At 44.4% G+C, this 14,971-nt stretch overlaps 1 protein-coding gene across 1 annotated transcript in view; it reads right to left on the bottom strand.

Annotated features, from left to right (window-relative positions):
* The window catches only part of Sik3 (Salt-inducible kinase 3), a 111,231-nt gene that overhangs the window by 7,924 nt on the left and 88,336 nt on the right, over positions 1-14,971 (bottom strand). Inside the window, exons 13-14 of the mRNA XM_075692471.1 lie at positions 11,172-11,302; positions 184-317 (exon numbers count right to left, since the gene is read on the bottom strand). Coding sequence (XP_075548586.1) covers positions 184-317; positions 11,172-11,302 — 265 coding nt within the window. The remainder of the gene's footprint in view (positions 1-183; positions 318-11,171; positions 11,303-14,971) is intronic.

The raw sequence follows: 14,971 nt of genomic DNA, 5'->3' as shown, positions 1-14,971 counted from the left end.
GAGAGATGAAGAAATAGGGCACATACATCCCATTTATTTTCTTTGTCCCCCTGCTATTGCCCATGTTTTGTCACACTGCCCAGTTATAGCCATAAAATTCATTGCTGAACCACACCAACACTCTTCCACTTGTTATACATACATGACTGTGTGGTGTATACAGGACACATGAGAGATGAGTACCTGCAGCTGCTGACACTCCTGCTGAAGGGCCTTGATTATGCACTTGTTTTCCGCAACAGTTTGATTGTAGATCCTCTCAAGCTGCGTCCGGTGGGGGCTCACAGAGGGGCAGCCATCGCTTGCTCTCCTTGGCACTGAAATGTACATAAATGAACCACATGACCAATGCAAAATTGCACTTTCTACGTCAAGAAGCCAAACTTTTCTTGTTTATTTATGTTTTCACTCCAGTTGACTTTATGGCTCAACAGCACAGTTGGCATTAAATGGCTTTAATAGGTCTCAATTATGTTTTTGGACAGAAACTAATTGGACCAATTGCGTTATTCTTATTGGTGCCGGCAACCACACTTTGCTGTGCGTATTTGTTGTGGCACAGCCCAGCTCAAATTAGTATATTTCCTGCCCCACAATCAATCATGCAGTTATTGTGGCCGAAATGCTCACCATAGAGCCCCACAGGGCATTGTGCAAGTACTAGTAACAGTACAGAGTGTGTTACATAATTTCGTGGTGAGCGCAGACCACCCAAAGTTACATACTTATTTCTGTTTATTTAAAAATTTTACTAAGCCCCATTTACTGTGTTAGGGTACATAAAATTATCAATGCAACACGAAACATAGGACACACGCAAACTGTCCATTGAAGCTTTTGGAAAGCAGTTTCCACAAGAATTTGGCAGTTTTACCTGAAGGGCGAAGCATTGACAGCAATAGCAAAGTGTTCTGTTTGAACTCCTTGGACGGTGTTCTAACTATACACAGGCGTGAAATGTTGGCATAATACAGCATGAGAGCAACCCCTGCTGGCCAGAAGGAACAGTGTTCTGGCAGCTACCAGGCATCTCACAACGCTGGCATGACGAGCATCACCGGTAGTGTGGCACGCATCGGACTTCGATGGTGCACGAGATGAGACCGACGGGAAAGCGTTGCCGTTAGTCAGTGATGATTCAAATGTTAAATAACATTAGTTTGATGTTTACTGCTCAGACTAGAGCATACACACAGGAGCTCAGGAGGAACACTACCGTGCTTATACAGTGCGTGCACACAACGCTTACGCCAGCATCGAAAGGCAGAATGCCGCCCTTGTGGTGCTACCAAGGCAATTGAGATGACGACAGTGCATCCACTTTGTGTCGTCGTCTTTGCAGCCAAATGTACTCTGTGTCTCTAGAGATCCTCTAATCCTTAGCATGCAAGCTGCACATGCACAGTCAGTGGGACAGCATGACAACAGCAGCACCAGCAGCATAAATGCGTCTCGAGTGTCCATGTAATTGAAATTCTTTATTTTTATGCTGCTTAAGAATGTAGCCACATTATTCATGTCTGTGTGAAATAATATGCAGCATATCCCTGCCTGTCCCCGATACATGCTGAAGAATGTCAGTCAACAGTGCAATCCCTGGCACTGCTAGACTATAAGAAACTATGAGAAACGCGTCATCATGGAACAACAACCACACAGGTGTTGTGCTTCTCAGGATTTAGGGTGTCGGTGTGGTTTGCATATGAGCAAATTGGATGCAAAGCTTTAAAGTAAACCTTAGCTCCTCAGCGCATGCAAAACTGCGACTTTGTAGAGATGCCTTCAGCTCAATTCTATGCCAATCTTATTATCCACTGTTCATGGTCACTGATCCCATTGATAATGCAGATGGAGTTTTGCTCTGACTACTGACAAAGCGCAAAAGGAAAGAGCATTGGAAAAAGCATCACTACAAAATTATGGTCCAAATCTTGTATTATCATCTCTTGGCTTGTTGCCATTATCATATCACTGATCTCTTATCGTTTCCTTCTGCCTTCCCTTTGCTCATGCTGAATAGCAGACTAGCGCATGAAAGGAGTACTGACAGAAAATGTTCGTCTGATTTTAATTGCTTTAGTGGATAGCCACCAACCCAGTAATTACACTATATAGCCTCCATTCCCAGAAAGCACAACAAATAATTAATTATGGTACCTGTTGACGAGGCCAGTTCAATACACGTGCAGATATAGAATAGGTGGTGACCTCACTGTGACATCTCGATAGCAGGCTCCCTGCAATGTAACCTGGATCTTTAAAATGTCTGCTCAAGTAGTTAATTATGCCTAAATGAACAAAGGGCTACTTTAAATATCTTTAAGTAGGCTGCAACTCAGCCTTACAAGTTCTGGGGAGTTTACCTGCCCCCAAATTATGTGACAGACACTGCAGCTTAGGTGCGAAATTCCAGAAAAGAAATGCTGGTTCTTCATTTTTCTGCTTATGTTTAACCTGTTCCTCCTACAGAATCACAAATAATGTTTTGAGTGAATAATACTTAATCGGTTTTGAGCAACCTATCTCTCTGAAGATTTCCTAGAACACATTTGCTGTGCACCCGGAATGCGAGCCAACTTTTTTTGAATGAATGTGTAGTGTCTAGTGGCGCAAGGGCCAGGTATGGCCAAAGAGCGCCAAGCCAGTGTTGATGAGTTTGCAGTGGAGTTATGACTTCTATGAAGTTGATGTAGCATGGCTGTAAAGGGGCCTTAAATATGGTCGCTCTAAAGGGCATAAAGTCTATATGAAATAAAATTATGGTGATGACAAATGACGTGTACTATGAGCATTAAGATGCATTGCAAAATAATGGTATGATATGCAAAAAATTTAAGATGTTAAAATTGAATAGAGCACCACTGCTTCGTTAGAGCCCTCGAGACACAAGGGCCTGGAGGCATGTGCTATTCAAAACAACTATCACAGCGGCATTTTCTAGAAAGAGGATGCACTACGAATTTAATGGGCTTATAAAATGTAGGACAACATCATTTAAGAAATTGAGGACTGCTTTGGTGTTAAAAATATGGTTCTTTACCAAGAAACATAGCCGGGTGAAGAGGGACGCAATAATGATATGCAAGAGGAAAATGTTTCTTTCTCTCAGATTCGGCTTTCCGACACTCCAAGAGGACGTGGAGGACAGTCAGCCTCTCACCACATCGATCACAGGTTGGAGGTTCATTTCTAGTAAGCAGAAAATTATGAGTACTAAATGTGTGCCCTATTCTGCGAACCCAGAATAGGACATCTGTTCGCCGAGATTTTCTTGAGGAGGGCCAAAAACCTAATTGTGGCTTTTTAACTTGCCGGTTATTATTTATTTCTGCGTACCACATGCGTTGCCAGTGTTTTCGCAGTTTCTTTCATAAGAAAGGCTTCAGATCTGTGACAAGGACAGAATAATAGCTAGTGATGTGAGTGATGTGGCCATTTTATCAGCTAGTACATTACCCTCGAAACCTCTATGGCCCGGTACCCAGCATATTACTACATGTCTATGTCATAGATAAATAATGCAGAAGAGTGAGTAAAGTTCAATGAAAACAGGATTTGTATGCTTTTGTAAAGAAATTAACGCTTTTACAAGAATTAGCATGTCTGTGAATACTATTGCTCTGTTGAGTTTTAATTTCTTTATATGTTTTACTGCAGACAGTACTGCATAGGCTTCTGCAGTGAAGACACTTGTTTGCGGGGTCAATACGTAGATACGTCAATACATAGATTTAGAAAAATAGGGAGCAACAGCAGCATAAGATACACCAGCATGTGATTTCAACGAGTCTGTGTAGAATTCGGAGCAGGAGTACTTCGATAGAAGGTCACCGAAATGCACAGCCATTTCGAGGTAAGGTGCGTGCTTTGTGACCTCTACAAAGGATACATCACAGTCTATCGCTTGCCACTCCCAGGGTGGTAATAGCTTAGGTGGAGTCATTAGGCGATGCTCGAGAACTGGGACCATCCATTTCCTCACTAAGTTCTCTTACACACAGCGACAAAGGAAGTCTCAAAGAGCGTATATTACAAAAAAAGAGTTTCACACGTCAAATCGTTAACGCTTGTGAAACACGGATGTTCCTTATTAGAGCACACTTTGAGAAAATAGGTGAAGCTGATGCATGTTCTCTGAAAATGGAGTGACCACTCATCTGACTCTACATATAGACTTTCGACAGGGCTAGTTCTATATGCGCCAGTGGCCAGGCAGATACCCAGATGATGAACGGGGTCTAACGTCTTTAGCGCGCTCAGTGCGGCAGAGTGATATACTACGGCACCATAGTCTAATCGTGATCGAACTAGGCTCCTGTAAAGATTCAGTAAACACTTCCTGTCGCTACCTCATGTTGTGTGGGATAGAATTTTAAGTAGGGTCATTGTTTTTAGACATTTCGCTTTAAGACATTTTATGTGTGAAATGAAAGTAAGCCTGGAGTCAAGTATAACACCTAGAAATTTGTGCTCTTTGTTGACAGGAATTTGTTGTCCGCCCAGTTCTACACAAGGATCTGGAACCAGGCCTCTCTTTTTTGTAGAGAGAACACAAGAACTTCTTTAGGGGTCGATTTTAAATCCATTCTGGTCAGCTCACTTGTTTAAGCCTTGCTTTACCTGTCTCTCACACACTAAGGTTGCAGGATTTTAAACCTATTTGTATATCGTCTACGTAGACGTAAAAATGGCCGGTTGTAGTGAAGCTCGAAGTGTGTTCATCTTAACGATAAAGAGTGTGCAACTGAGTACGCCTCCCTGGGGTACACCAGTTTCTTGTATAAGAGGTCGTGATAATATGTTGCCGTTTTTCACGTGCAAGATATAATTCGACAAATAGCTTTCAATTATTTTCAGCATATTTCCACAGATACCCATTCCCGACAAGTCTCACAAGATCCAGTAACGCCATGCTGTGTCATACGCCTTCTCCATATAGAGATTTATTGATAGGAAAAACTGTTTATGTACAAATGCATCGCGGATATATCCTTCAATGCGTGCAAGGTGATCTGTTGTCGACCGCCCTTCTCTGAAGCCACACTGATAAGGATCAAGTATATTGTTGAATTCAAGGAAATGTATGAGTCTGCGATTAATCATTTTTTGAAAAAGCTTACACAGACAATTTGTAAAAGCTATCGGACGATAATTTGCCACGAAGGAAGGGTCTTTACCCTGCTTCAGAACAGGGACCACAATCGCTTCTTTCCACGTGGATGGAAGATAACCCGCAGCCCAAATAATGTTTAAAAGTGCAAGTAGTGTAACTTGTGTGTCAGTACCTAAGTTTCTGATCATGTCATACAAGACTCTGTCAGGTCCCGGTGCAGAGCTCTTGCATGTGTTCAAGGTAGCTCTCAACTCGGCAATACTGAAATGGCGGTTATATGGTTCATTCTGTCTGCATTTAGCTATGATTGGCTTACGTTCTTCTATTTCTTTGTGTTTAAGGAAGGACTCAGAATAGTGGACTGAGCTCGACACACGCTCAAAGAGCTCCCCAAGAAAATCCGCCTGCTCTTCTAAGGTATTCCCTTGATCGTTCACCAGAGGCAATGGATTTATTTGCTGCCCTTTCAGTCTCCTTATACCATTGCAAACTTAGGCCTCCTGTGTGTACGAACTTATACTTGAAAGGAACCTCTTTCAACTTTCTCTCTTCGCCTGACGTCGTATCCGCCTTCCCTGCGATATTATGTGTTTAAATTCAAAGAGATTTTCTGTATTCGATGATCTGCGCAATATGCCCCATGCCTTATTCTGCCTGTTTCGCGCATCTCTACAGTCTTCATTCCACCAGGGAACACGTCTTTTAAGTGAACCAGCATTGGTTTGCGGGACAAACTTTTCAGCAGCATCACAAATAAAAGCCATAAAATATGCGACAGCATCACCGATACTAAAATTGCTTATAAAATCTGGTGTTAAATGAGTTGGTTCCTTAAAATGCTCCCAGTCAGCCGATGCTAATTTTCAAATGGGAACACGGGGACGGTTGTCATGCTGCATTATTAAGTCTAAAGTTATAGGGAAGTGGTCACTTCCAAAGAATTATTGATCACATTCCATTCCAGATGAGGCAGAAGAGAAGCAGAGCCTATTGCTAGATCTATTGATGAATATAAGTTGTGTTGTGTGGTGTAATAGGTCGGCTCCTTCTTATTGAACAGGCACGCACTGGAGGTTAAAAGGAAATTTTCAATGAGTCGAACTCTCGTGTCACGTGACTCCCCACATCGTGTTATGAGCGTTAAAATCTCCCACGAGTATGTAAGGTTCGGGAAGCTGATCAATGAGGTCATAAAAATCTGTTTTTTCGAGACGCTGGTTCGGTGGTATATAAATGGAACACACAGTTACTTATTTGCTAAAAAGAATGGCTCGAAGTGACACTGCCCCAAGGGGCATGTTAAGGGTGACGGGTCAGCAAGCGACAGATTTGAGGGCTACTATTGCTACACTGCCAGAGGCGGTAGCCTTGTTGCGGTCATTCCGAAAGATAGAGTAATTACAAAGGAAATTAGTGTTAGTAGGTTTCAGATGTGTCTCTTGAACACACAGCAACATTGGATTATGTTTGTGTAGGAGGTATCTAATATCGTCAAGGTTATGGAGAAGTCCTCTAACATTCTATTGTAGTATTTGTATATCCATTATGCTAAATGTGTTTAATGCTGTGTGTTTAAGAGACAAGGATTAGCTCAAGGGCCCTTTCGAGGCGCCGTGATGCGAGTTTTGTCTTTTTTGGAGCGGTCGAGAGAGGCTCGCCGCTCCTTAGGCGCTGGTGGCGCTGTCTGGCTGGTTGTTGTGTCCATCGCCTCTTGCGAGGCGCTGGACACTCGCTCTTCTGAGCGCTGTGTTTGACGTGAAGGTCCCAGCACATTAGACAAGGCGTTTGAGACCACCTGCCCGGAGGTCGATGGTCTCTTCTTCTGGGGTGGTGGAGCAGTACAAACTGTAGCCACAGGGGGGCCGGATGGCATCACTGCCGGCTCACAGTGTGTGGACCAGACAGCCGCCGGAGGCCGTTGTGGCACTGCCCCCTGACGCGTCACATCGGCAAAGCTGCTCTTAGACAGGTATCACACCCGCCTACGTGCCTCCTTGAAAGATATATTTTCTTTGACTTAGACTGTGACAATTTCATTTTCTTTTTTCCAGGATGGGCACGACCGTGAGTACGCGGCGTGCTCCCCATCACAGTTTACACAGTGGAGTGTGCTCTCGCAAGATTCAGAGGTATGTTCATGGGCATTGCATTTAGTATAGGTTTGCCGGCCACGGCAGCTCTGTGAAATGTGGCCGAAACGTTGGCATTTGAGACATCTCAGGGGATTTGGCACATATGGCCTAACACAAAGCTTGATGTACCCGGCCTCTACAGCCTCGTGCAGAACAGTTGAGCCGAATGCCAGTACCAGGTGCTTGGTTTTGATTTCTTTGCTGTCACGCCTCATCTTAATTCTTTTGACATTGATAACATTCTGGTCACTGAAACCCTCCAAGAGCTCAGCCTCAGTGAGCTCCAGCAAGTCATCGTCCGAGACAACGCCCCGGGTTGTGTTCATCGTACAGTGCGAGGTTACAATTACTTGGGTTTCCCCAGATGACACTAGTTTCGGTAATTTCTCATACTGCTTCTGATCGCGGAGCTCCAAGAGGAGATCACCGCTTGCCATCCTCGACGCCTTATAATCTGGACCAAACACTTCAGTCAATGACTTGGAAACAAGGAAGGGTGAAATTGTTCAAACTGGTTTATCTGGTTTTTCAGAATGAATGGCATGGAAACGAGGGAAGGATTCTTTTTGCCGACCAAAAAACTGGAAAACTTCATCGGTGCGCCCTCTTTTCTGAGGGCGATCAGGGAGTGGAGGGAAGGAACTATCCATAGGGGAATGTGTAGTTTTTGGCAATAACGCCAGCCACCCACCGTGAAGCCCTACAAAGGGACGCTACAGGGACTGTAAAAACAGGTCCTGCAAGCGCCAGCTGTTTGTTATCACTATAACCAAATATGAAATAACCTAGGTTGGCTATTCACACAAGGTCAACCCTTGTTGCCTGGAAAAATTGGAGGTAAAGGGAAGCCAGGAGAAGACAGGAAAAGTGGAAACTGAGAGAAAGACGAAGGTTGGAGAGAGAGAGAGAGACAGCAAAAGGCAACTACCGATTTCCCCCAGGTGGGGCAGTCTGCGGGTGCTGTCTATGGGAAGCAGAGGCAAAAGAGGTGTGTTGCCTCCGGTGGGGGGGCTTTAAAGGTCCGAACACCAGGCATCGGCTCAACCCCCAGGGTCCCCCTTTCCCCAGGCATGGCTATGCCGCGCACGGTTAGACGTGGGAGGGTCCAACCCTCGTGTGCTCGGGTACGTGGTGTCGCAACACACCAAACGCCTCCTAACACAGACGCCCCCACGAGGTAACTTTTTTTTTCCCCTTAAACATAATGCACATTTACACATACATCTTCTGAAAACTTATGTGGGTATATGTACAAAGCACAGGTTTAGGTGCACAAATAGTACATTGCTATTACTAAGAAGATGTTTGTAGTGCAAATACATGGGAAAGAAGAAAGAATAGACAAGACAGAGCGCTCTCACTTGTCTATTCTTTCTTCATCCCCATGTACCAGATTTGTACATAACGAATTACATGTAATTAATCACATTTAATCAATTTCGTTCTTTGGTAATTTTGTCATTTAACAATTACTTTGTTTAGTCTTTAATGCTCACTGTACTTCAATAACTTTTTTCGGTAATCGATTACGTGTAACAAGTTAGATTTTTCAGATATGAGCACTTCAATTTTCTGGGAACTGCAGTGCTCACAGGGATGCAAACATGTACATGGGTTATCAGTGCACAGCAGCTATGCTTCGATCACATGAACATGGCAAGCTTTCAGATTTGAGCACCTCTCTTACAAGTCTGACCTTAGAGCTTCTCTCATATAATAAAATTATATTTCCCAATGCCTGCCGCTCTCAGAGACAGCCATTTTTGCTTCCAACTTTGACGATCGCGAAACTTCTAAGCGCGTTCAAAAATTACTGCCTCTTGGGAAAAATTTGAACTGCTTAGAAAACGAAATTATTGTTCTCCTCCTTCATGTCCGATGGCGAAGTGCGTTCATGAGTGGCGCGGAAGGTCTCGAAAGCGGCCCTTCAAACATTCGGTAGCGGGCGGCCATTCTTGCTTTCGACTTTGACGATCACAAAACTTCAAAGCGCGTTCAAAAATCACCTGGTGGGGAAAAAAACAAGCTGCATAGAAAATAAAACATAGTTCTCCTCCTTCCCCTCCAATAGCGCAGTGTGTCCATGAGCAGCGTGGAAGGTCTCGAAAGCGGCGTTTCAAACCATCATTAACCGGCTAACGATGCACAATGGGCGCAGTACGGAAAAAGTTAAACTATCAATTTTTCAATGTTGCTGCAGGTGTCTCTACAAGAAAACGAGGAAAGATTAGCGAAAAGACATTTTTAAAGCAATTCTTAGTGAAAATTATTTGTGAAGGACTGCAGAGGACGCATTGAAAGGACCAGTCCAGTTCTTTCTATTTACTGTATTCGTGCAAAGTTAAGAAAAGTAAGGTGGAAAGTAAAGCAAAGTAATCGATTACTATAGAGTAAATGCTCAGTTACTTTTATGGGGCTGTAATTGTAATTGGTTACTGTTTTTCTGTGAGGTGTAAAAGTCTGCCATGCACTTGTGCTGTGATGATCTTAAAAATGTAAACTCTTGTTAAGGCCGATCCACACAGCGGACCAAGTCCGTGGACCGATTGGTCATGTGAAGCGACGTCACAGCCCGCCGTGGTCCGGTCTGGCGCAGAGCACATCCACACGGCGGACCGCCATAGCAGACGGCAGAGCGGACCAACCAGCTATACTAACACTTTTTCGCGTTATCATTGTAATCATTCCGGCTCGAGTCCTATAAAGCCGGGAACTGCTCAAAAACGGATACAAGATAAAAAAACCTCCTCGTCACTCCAAGAGGAAATGGTGTTTAAAAAATATATCCGCTGCACGCATGTGTAGGCGGAATGGCGGACATGAAACGACTAGCTTTTGCTGAGCCTAAAACTAGATTGGATTTGGCTGAAGACACTCTGTTGCCGGACAACATTCGTTGGCTACGCCAAAATCGCTGCGATTTGCATGCGGTCCACCGCCAAAACTGATGCGGGAAAAGCCTCAGTGATTTGTTGGACCGCGAGGGCCGCGGTCTTGCATGGGCCAAGGGCGGTCCGCACGTCCTATCACGTGATGTGCGGACCGCGGTCCGAAAGAGCAATTTGGTCTGTCGTGTAGATCGACCTTTATTGCAAACCTTGCGGGACTGCAAGATTCGGTTGAATAACTAATGGCAGCAAAATGAACAAATTCAAACAATTTTTTCATTGCTTAATGTGAAAGGTAAAACGGACACCAACCACAAAAATAATAACAAGATGTTTCGGCTCCCATGAGGGAGCATTGTTCACAATCTGGCTTATGAAGAAGGGTCTCTTGTGTGAGCCGAAAAGTCTTGTTGTTATTTATGTTTGTGGTTAGTTTTTTCTTTTTTCACTATGATTAATCCTGACTAGACAAGTTTTAGTCAAGCCCATGACCTCATTTATCCATAATGTCCTATTGTGTTTGTTGCTCTTGAAGTGCGACTCGATGGTCACGAGGCGAAGAGCGCCTACATGTTTGAGTGCTGTCTCAGCATGGAATGACAAGAAAGAAGCGGCAATGAATGGCTTCAGGGGCAGAGAGAGCGTCGGCCACCAAAGGTTAAAAATAAATTTAATTAAGACAGCTTCAATATTAGGCAAGCATTGCCTAATTGCCTGCTTGCCTGCATTGCCTGCTTAATTTCTTATGTTTTCATGTTTTTTGGAAACTAGCGCTTGCATGAGGGGTCACCGGCGGGGGTCAAATTAACCGAAGCAGCATGCTTTCGCGTTCGAATCGGACAAGTTTTCTTTCCATGGGAATGTATAGTTTCTCACCGTGACTATCTAGTACATATGAATTAAATGAAAAGTTGAATTACCCGAGGTCGAATTAACGAGAGTTGACTAACTCTATACCAACAAGCTCCAACTGACACGACAGCACATTGCTAAACACAGCCAAGTGCGAATGCTGTGGTGATTGCAGCATCTCACTACCTGGCTGCTTTTCCATGACGGTCAACAGGCCAGACCTCCGTTGCCGGGGCTTCCACTGAGCATCCTGCACCTCTTCTGCATTGCCCATGGCAACCGTATGCCTCTTGCCGTGGCCACGTGCCTGCAGATACCTGCACAAGAAAATCGACAAACATGTGTGTGTTTCAAGCTGCACCTACGAGTAGCAAACTTGTTTCTTCTTACTTCCAAAGGTGCACCAAAGAGAAAGACTAAACTAGTTCAGGCTAATAAAGTAATTTATCAAGACTATATTTCCAAGAATCTGAGTTGGAAGGAGCACGTTAAAAACATTTGTTCGACAGCAGAAATGAAACTCTGGTTTTTGCGTAGGAAGCTCAAGCTTGCTTCGAAAGACTCTAAGTTAACTGCCTACCTATATCTGGTAAGACCCACACTGGAATACGCCAGTATTGTTTGGGACCCTCATGAAACAGGATTGATAACCATGATTGAAAGAGTCCAACGAAGAGCTGCTCGATTTATTCTGTCTCGTTACTCGCGAACTGATTCTGTTACAGAAATGCTGCAATTACTTAACTTACCCTCCCTAGCCGAACGCCGCCATGTAGCCAGACTTAAGTTTCTTTTTTTGCTTTGGAAAGGGCATTTCAACGTAAATACTGCTCCCTATTTAGCATAGCACCAAAACAAGGCAGAACCTCAAGAGGTACACATGAACATAACTTCCAGATATCTCAACTGCACATTAATGCATACGCCAATTCTTTCTTCCCCAGAACAATAAATGAATGGAACAGACTACCAAAAGCCATTATTCAATGTGATACCGTAACACAATTTGAAAACAATCTGAGGCAAATCATGTCCTAAACAAAATTATGTACATTATGTTAGATTAACACAGATTGTGTTTATTGTCCCTGCATATTGCTTTTGTATTTGTGCTGTTACTAGTTTCCTGGTTCTTTTTATGAATGTATGCTCAAAAAGAGTGTTTTATGCATAACTTGCGTGCATTGTGTATAATGTACATTATGTTTTTCATTTTCTGTGCTGTACCCCACCCCTGTAACGGCCTCCGGGCCAACAGTATGACTAAATAAAAAAAAATATTTTTGATAATTTTGTAGTAATATGTTGATCATTAGAAGAGAAAGTGAACGTCAAAGTTCCCATTTTCTGGAATTTTATGCCAAAACCCCAGTGCCGGTATGTCAGTGTGACGTCATGAATTTCAACATATATTTAAGGCGAAAGCCTTATATGCCCCGTAAAGTGGAAAATTCGGCAAGTTTCCGGCATTGTTACGTTTGACCCGCGGGGGCGGGCGATCTTCCAGGAAGCGACCAATGAAAAAACGCCACCAGGTCTGCTGTGATGACCCGTTTTGTGGGAAGGACAATGCGCCGCTTCCCCAGCCGTTCGGTGCTGGGATGTCTGTTGTGGCAACAACCGGGGGACGCCGCTGAGATGGCTAGGCACAGTCGGCAGAGCAAGTACTGTTAGTGTGTACGCCTTCACGGAACAATTGGAGCAGGGGAGCTCCTGGGAGATGTTTTGCGGTGTCATCTCACGCAGCTTAGAAGTCATCAGACAATGGGCAGACGCGGCGGCCACTGACTGCAAGGTCAACTCTGGGATAGAGAGGCGCCTGCTCGGGTCTGGCACCGTGTCTGTGAGAACCCCCTCACCTCGGCGTGGTCAGTGCAACCTGTGTGGAAGTGAGTGTGTAAACCCTCCCCCTCAAAGGCGGGTCGGCTACGATGACTTTGGACACTCCGAATTGGTCGGCGGTGAACTGCCCTTTTCCCTCACCTAGGGATCTAGGGAGGAGAGAGTGTATTTAAGGAGCCATTGGCGGCTCCTCAGGGTGCATTCCTCTTTCAGTCATGTTAGACTGATGAACTGTAACGTTGTCGTGTAGATACTGTAAATAAATCCCATATTCCTCGTTCTCAATGAGAAGCAGTAACCTTCCCTTCAACAACGTCCTCAGCGTGGATAAGTTGGACGACGGCATGGGCCAGCTACCATCTGTTTCATGCCCGACCCCAAACATTACAGCATTGGCATCCGATGGCAAGAAAACCTACATGACCAAGTGATGATGTCACTTTCCCAGCGCTGGACATGCTGCAGCTTGCACTGCAAAATTCCACAGTGAACAGGGGAGGTATTCTGTAAGAGTCCACCTAGTGGACATGTCCATTTCCTCAGCTGTTGAAGTTCTGATTGGCTGCACTGGGCTGGGCATCCCGCAGCCGCGAGGTGCCACAGCCAATCAGCACTTCAACAGCAGACGAAATGGACATTTCCACTAGGTGGACTCTTGCAGAATACGTCCCCAGCCACGTGTCGGATGGACGCCGTGGCCCACACCAAAAAAAGTGACTTTGCCCAATTTGAATATTGAGTTGACCGACATTCAAAACCAACTTGGCCCATTCCCAAATTTGGGCGGCCCAGCCTCAAAATTGACTTGCCCAATTCGAGCACATGACAAAGTGCAAAGTATTGCGCAGAAGAGTAAGAATGCTTTCGCATTCAATGCATGTAAGAATACTTAATAAAGTGCCTGTGCAACTTTTTCATGTTTGGGTCATTGTGGCTCAGCAAATCACCTTGAGAGGTACTGCAAAACATTAATATTACTTCATAATTAGCTCCAGAGCAAATGCGCATATGCTTTCATGAGCAGTCAAATTAGTATGCCATTGTGAGGAGCTGAAAAATAGAAGTATAATGCTTGCTTATATTTTTTTTATTTTGACTGAAAAACCACCTTTGGGTGCAAGTTTGGCACAAATTATTCAAATTATTAAAAAATGTAACGGGATAGAGTGGGTTTAACCTCTTCAGGCAACTGGTGTAGCAATCACATCACTGTTGGCTGTGCGCAGTGCATTTTGTTGCCTTTGAAGTACACGTAGTGGAGACACTACCACTCACGCAGTCTGCGTCGCAAAGACCACAAAAACTACATGAACTCCAAATGTGCAAAAAGAATGCAAGAAGTGACTAGTCCATCAAGGTCCCAGCTGTAAACTGCCACAGGGGTAGGCGTTTTTTGACTACTCCCCCCCCCCCCTCCATGAAGAGGCTGAGTTGAAAGCAAGGGGGCAGTGGCATCATGACAGAAGAAAACAGAAGGCCTTCATAAGATTTCCATGACTGTTGGGCCAAGTAAGCTATTCAACGTAACATTATGAAGGAAAGCTCACGCAAATAGCATGCTCTGCACATAAAAGGCAAGCATTATCTGTTGGTTGTTTCATACATTACAAAGAGTCAACCTCTGATAGCAGATGCTACAAAATTACTACGGCGAAGCGAACAGTGCCTTGAAAGATCTGCCCCTATGAGTTTCCTACAAAAATTACTCAACAGTACTGGTGATAGTGCCTATGGGACAGGGTTTGTACAAGTCTCAGAGCCAAACATTTAAGGATATGCAAGGACTTTCAAGGCCTTCTCAAAGCTTTTTTCAAGGTGCAGACCAGCATCGCACTGAACATTTTTTTACATTTCCGAAACACTATAGCTAAACTTAAATATAATGAAGCCAGTGAAATCGCCACTTAATGTCATTGTGGGAGCCGGCGCGAAAAGGTGTGGCACGAAGAGGTAGTCGCCATTGCCACGGTTTATTTAGGCCAGCCAGCCATGGTGCCACGAGATCTCAGGAGCGGCCAACGCCGTGGCCATTCAGGTCGAGCGTGGTAGCGTGTTTTATTCTCGTGCTACATGCCAGTGAGCCATCGCCTTCTTCACCGGCTCTGGAGGCAATAGTCGTGCTGCTACATTGTTATGTTGAAATT

Source organism: Dermacentor variabilis, chromosome 5 (assembly GCF_050947875.1).
Source record: "Dermacentor variabilis isolate Ectoservices chromosome 5, ASM5094787v1, whole genome shotgun sequence".
NCBI lineage: Eukaryota > Metazoa > Arthropoda > Arachnida > Ixodida > Ixodidae > Dermacentor > Dermacentor variabilis.
This window is presented reverse-complemented; position numbering and strand designations above follow the sequence as displayed.